Genomic DNA, 6,000 nt, shown 5'->3' with positions numbered 1-6,000 from the left:
AGCGGGTCTGAGGAATAAATGCCCCGAAGAGGGAGCAGGGGGGGCGGCGGCGCTGGGACGGGGACAGCTCGGTCTTTCCTCACACCCACACTGCAGTCTCAGGCCCCCTGGAGGGCTGAGGCGGGCCTGGGTAGCGAGGGAAGGCAGACAGCGCAGGCGAGCGGGAGACGCGAAAGGCGGCCTCTGCTCCCCTCTACTCTGACAGACGGGAGGGGTGGGAGCAGCTGGAGCCGGCCCTTCTCCTCCTCCTCCTGGAGCTCCGCCACCGCCGCTTGTAGTATGAGCCGCCGCCGCCGCCGCCGCCACTCCCCCCTCAGTCTGTCACTGGGGACGGGGAGACGAGCCGGAGGGGCGGGAAGAGGAGGACCGGCGCCTCTTCTTCATGCACCTGGCCGGGGATCCCCCAGCCGGGAGAAATCCTAGGCGGCGGCGAGGGGACCGGGCCGGCGGGGATCGGCTAAGGCTAGGAGCGCCGAAGATGCCCGCGGCAGCGCACGCAGTTCGGGTCGGTTCCATCGATCCCCCGGCCGTCGCCCTGCGGGGGCCTGCGACGAGGGAGCCCGGCCGTCGTCCTTAGCGGCGCCCGGGTCGAGGGTTCGCGCCCGGAGGACTGGATGCCTGCTCGGTGCCCCGCGCTCCGCCATGAGGAGTCCCTTCTGGCGCCTCGTCTTGCTGGGCTGCTCTGCAGGTGGGTGTCTCGGGAGTGCCGGGTGCAGCTCTGCCCCTCGCTGGTCGGCTGCTGCTGGCGGGAGAAGAGGTGCTTTTAGAAACGAGTGGGGGACGTTAACGCCGGGACGCGGTTGACTCTGGGCTGCTCCTCCCGCGCGGTTCCCTCACTCTGCTTGGGACAGAAGCTGAAAAAGGTCCCCTGTCACTCGCAGAGTTCCTCCTTCGCCCGAACCCAGAGCGGAGGTGCTCGGATTGTAAGTAAAGGAGATCAAATGCTAATAAAACGATGGTAGCGGTCCCTGAGCTTAGAAGAAAATCATTAAAAGGCTTGAGCCGCGCAAGAGAGAAAGACGAAATAATAATAATAATAATAATAATAATAATAATAATAATAATAATAATAATAATAATAATAATAATAATAATAATAATAATAATAATAATAATAATAATAAACAATAACAACAACAACAATAATAATAACAAGAGGAGGAGGAGGAGGAGGAGGAGGAGGAGGAGGAGAAGAGGAAGAAGGAGAAGGAGGAGGAGGAGGAGGAGGAGGAGGAGGAGGAGAAGAAGAAGAAGAAGAAGAAGAAGAAGAAGAAGAAGAAGAAGAAGAAGAAGAAGAAGAAGAAGAAGAAGAATTTAGTCCAACCCCCTGCTTAGGCAGGAGGAGATCTTACACTATTTCAGACAAATGGTTAGCCAACATCTTATTTAAAACTTCCATGGTTCAAGCATTCACAACTTCTGGATCAATTGTTCTAGCTGTCAGGAATTTTCTCCTTAGTTCTAAGTTGCTTCTCTCCTTGATTACTTTCCACTCATTGCTTCTTGTTCTAACCTTAGGTACTTTGAGAATACTGTAGTTTGACTCCTTCTTCTTTCTGGCAACCCCTGAGATATTGGAACACTGCTATCATGTCTCCTCTAGTCCTTCTTTTCATTAAACTAGAAATACTCAGTTCCTGCAACTGTTCTTCATATGTTTTATCCTCCAGTCCCGTAATCATCTTTGTTTCTCTACTCTGCATTCTTTCTTTCTATTTCTTAAAATTATTTCTTAAAACTATTCCTCAGCCAATATACCGTGTTTTTGCCTATGACTTAGTGTAACCTTTTAAAAATGGAATGTTAAAATCTCCAAATATAAGAGCATTTTGTTATAATATTGCAGCTTTCCTTCCTCATTTGAAAAAATAGTGGGAAAATGGGTTTTCTGTTTTAATGGGTGTTTAGAAGGAACCAGCTTGATACAGGGATGAAGGTACCAGGCTAGAAATTGAGACTATTAATTCTAGTCCTCTCTTAGGCACAAAGCCATCTGAGTGACCTTGGGCCAGTCTCTCTCTCTCAACCCTAGGAAGAAAGCAATGGCAAATCACTTCTGAAAACCCATGCCAAGAAAATTGCAAGAACCTAATCAGTTCAACATTTACTCAAGGCACAAGCCTTGTCCAAAAAAGGTGTGCAGAACTGTTGATCTTATTAGTTCATTCACTGGCAGAGTGCAACAGTTTATGCACTCAGTAATAAACAATAGAAGGTATACTGTACACCAAACTAAATATATAGCCCTGGATCCTAAATGGCCCTTATTAGTTCCACTGAATCAACAAGTAATGTGTAATGTGTCATTTAAGTGGAATTAAAGAAAGACTAACTAGCATAACTATGTGGCAATGTAAGATGACAGAATTTACTTATTACAAACACTTCATTCTTTACACGTTAAGTAAATAGTACAATTGTTTAAACAGAAGCAGAAAAAAGATACTTACAGTAATTCCAGTGGCATGATTTCAAAAGATTACAGAGAATTACTCCTTGGAATGTATGTGACAATTGTTTTCTCTCATTATCATTAGTTGTAATAAACAATTTAGAGATTATTTGTGATCTAATGGCATTCTTTTCATATTGATTTTCTTCTAAATATTTATACCTGAGGACTATTCCAGGAATGCCACATGCTGGCATTTTTACTTTAAATAGTGGAAAACAACTCATAAATTTGAGGAATAAAAAAAAATAAGAAAGCTGTTAATGAAGCTATGTTATTTATATTCAGACCAGGCAACAAAATTTTTAAAAAGTGCAGCAAGGATTAATTAAGGGACTTGGACTATACCAGAGGTCTTCAAACTTGGCAACTTTAAGACTTGAAGACTTCAGTTCCTAGAATGCTCCAGCCAGCATGGTTTGTGGACTTCAATTCTGGAAATTGAAGTCCACAAGTCTTAAAGTTTGAGGACCCCAGCAGGACGACACTGTCCTGAAACGGAAGAAAACATGAAAAAGAAACAAACTAATCCCATCTTGGATTTTCCTTTGGGAAAAAATTTGGACAGGTTTTCAAGATTCTGTTAATATACCTTACAACAATAAGGTGTTTCTTCCCCTGGCCTACTTCAAAGAGTTGGCTTCAAACTGTCCTGTCCAAATTCCTCTCTATTATCTTTTTGTTTATACTAAACTAAGGTGGTATTATTCTGAGTTTCTTTTTCATGCTACTTTCTATCTCTGGACTGCATAATCTCTTGTCAAATAATGGCTTAATGGCTTACTCCTTTCTTCCATGCTTAATGGCTCCTTTATATCTTCCCCAAGATCAGCTATAAATCCCCTTACCTCATGCAGGGTCTTGTCTGATACTTCAGATTTCAGTTTATTATCCTGTATAGTGTCCAGCCTCACAGGACCGTTGTGAGAAAAATAAGACAAAGGAATATACGTACACTTCCTCAAATTCGTGCATTGAACACAGGATAGAAATATAACAAATAAAGTGCAGCTTAACAATAAACTTTGGACTGAGAGAGGAAAGGGAAAAAAAGGAGAAATAGAAAAGTAGTAGATTTAAAAAAGAGGAACTGGTGTTAAAATGTTTTTCATAATGTTGTGATTAGCTGATTAGATTAGATTTTTCTTTTTTAATTGAAGTTTGTTATATAAAATACAGATAAAAGCAAAGATAAAAGCAATTTTCCCATCTCTGCCAGTTCCATCGCTTTTTCCATCACATCTTCCATTTTGGAAATTAATGTGTACAGTATTTCCATTTTTGCGCATATAGAATTCTCATCACAGTCAACATATGTAGCAACAAAATTCCACTTTTTTTCAAGTTATTTATCCAAAGTCTTGAAAGAAAAGGTTTCAATTTTATGTTTGTTTTAAGAATCTTCTGAATTAAGGGATAGAACAACTGGCTTTTGTTTCCTTTTTTAACACTATGGTCCTGTGAGAGCCTTATCAGGAGACACAACCTTATTGGCATAAAATTCACACGGTAATAATTGCCTCCTGTTTTATGAGGTGTTCTTCACCCCATCTAAGAGTATATTTTACTGTTGAAGAAGACCACGGTTTAGGGATCCAATTCTTTCTTGACAACACAATTTTCATGGCCTTTTGTTCACCTTGCAAGATATTCTTTCCTTTATTGTTCCTTGACTATGTATGGAAGGGTGATGAAAATACTTGCTACAATTCATATAGCTTTATCCTTTTACCCTAGTTTTATAATTTATTACAACCCTCTTGTAGCAACATTGGTTAACTGCACATGGATAAACAGGAATGGATAGTGATCAGATTGTTGAGTCTTGGTGATCTTTCCTTCATATTCTGAATTTGTGCACTAACAAGAAGTTCTCCTTTTTATGACTCCTTATATCTAGCATAATAGTGACTTTTTTCACCACCACCACCAATGCTCTTCTTTTCCTTTTCAATGGAGGCTTCAGTTGGGTTTCTTGGTTTTGTTGACCAGATCTGGAGAGGTTGAAATAATAGAACTTTCTCAGGTAGATGGTGCTTGGCTTCCATGTTTGCCTTCTTTGATCAACTCCTCGATGTGGAGCACCACCATGTTCAACCTGTTGTTCTTGTCACAATCCTCCAAATACTCATCCCTCCACTGAAGTGCTTTCTTCCTTCATGCTCCCTCATTGACCCCATCTCTAGATGACTTCCTGGGCCCTGCTCCTCAAAGGCCTCATTCTGTCAGCTTTTATGGAAAGCTGTTTGTGCAGTACTGATGTGATTGTCAAGATCCCTGATGTACTTAAAGAAGAATGGTTAGCCTCCAGTTCTTTCGCCCTTTTCTTCTGCAAGGAGAAATGCTAGTGTTTGCCACAGAGGTAATTAGCATAATTTTCTGGTAAACATAGCATACAGCTTCCAAGTTCCCATTGCTCCACTGATGCCACTGATACCAGCCTTTTTACAGTATCTCAAGCCAGCTTCTTTCTCTCTTTCTAAATTATTTAACAAAGCTCCCTTATTCCTGTTTGCTCTCCTAATTCCTTCCCTTGGTTGCAAACTCCCTGCTGCCTATTTTTCTAAAAAGTGTTGACCAAGACACATGAACCATAAGCCTTAATTTTGCATGTTTTCAGTATTTTATCTAATCCTTTGTGGATAAGTCATTCGAGTTTAAAGGGCAAGGCAAGTTTTTTCAAAAAAAGATTGCATGCGTATCAAATTGCATTGCAGATATATTTTAACTCACAGGATATACATAACATTACTTATTTTCTCTAAGATAATTTTTTTATGCTTCAGATTTTTCCTTTGCTAGTTTGCAAAAAATGGAATACATCAGGTTGCTACCCAAAAAGCAACTGGACTTCGTGTTTTTTCCCCTTGAAGACTTTTCACTTCTCTTCTTGGATGAGAAGCAAAACAACTTCACAGAAAAAAACAAAGAAAGTCCAATTGCCTTTAGGATAACTGAAAATCTCCATAGATATCAAATTATTACAGTAAACGTGCTTATATAGCAGGTAAAGGACCTACGTAGCATAATGAAAATGAAGAATTTAGCATGTTAACAGCATGTTAACAGAGGCAGTTTATGGCAATTGTAACTGATAACATACCTGAAAACATTTCCTTACTTCTCAGGAGACCTATATAGATTAGTTAATGTTTTTACAGCACTTTGAAAAGAGTTGGAAATTATAATGTGACCTTTACCAGTGTACTTATTTACTTTTGTGGGCATAAGCGTACTGACTGCATCTAAGATAGCACAACTTTTCTTTTCAAAGTGAAAATCAGCTTTCATTCTAAACATGTTTTTCCCCCTGGGAAATAAGAACCATTTATTGCAAATAAACATTCCATTGTCTGAGCAAAGAGTGAAAGAATGAATAGAGCAGAAGAAGAAATTTCTGGAATAGACAGCCTCTGAAAATAGTACACATATACAAAATAGATACATTCGCTGTTGACTATTGATCTTACTCCTATTTTAAATTTGTTTTAAACAGAAAGTTTGAAATACACTTCATAAGTCAAAAAGAAAAGAAAAAGGGATGCCTT

At 40.5% G+C, this 6,000-nt stretch overlaps 1 protein-coding gene across 2 annotated transcripts in view; it reads left to right on the top strand.

The window, feature by feature from the left end:
- The first annotated feature begins 323 nt into the window (after window positions 1-323).
- NTN4 (netrin 4) overlaps window positions 324-6,000 on the top strand; it is a 40,611-nt gene continuing 34,934 nt past the window's right edge. Inside the window, exon 1 of one of the 2 annotated variants that reach the window (XM_070754784.1) lies at window positions 324-688. In XM_070754784.1, the coding sequence (XP_070610885.1) occupies window positions 643-688 (46 nt within the window). In that variant the 5' untranslated portion in view covers window positions 324-642. The remainder of the gene's footprint in view (window positions 689-6,000) is intronic. The other variant, XM_070754786.1, reaches the window with a different exon arrangement.

The sequence above is a fragment of the Erythrolamprus reginae genome, chromosome 6 (genome assembly GCF_031021105.1).
Source record: "Erythrolamprus reginae isolate rEryReg1 chromosome 6, rEryReg1.hap1, whole genome shotgun sequence".
NCBI lineage: Eukaryota > Metazoa > Chordata > Lepidosauria > Squamata > Dipsadidae > Erythrolamprus > Erythrolamprus reginae.
This window is presented reverse-complemented; position numbering and strand designations above follow the sequence as displayed.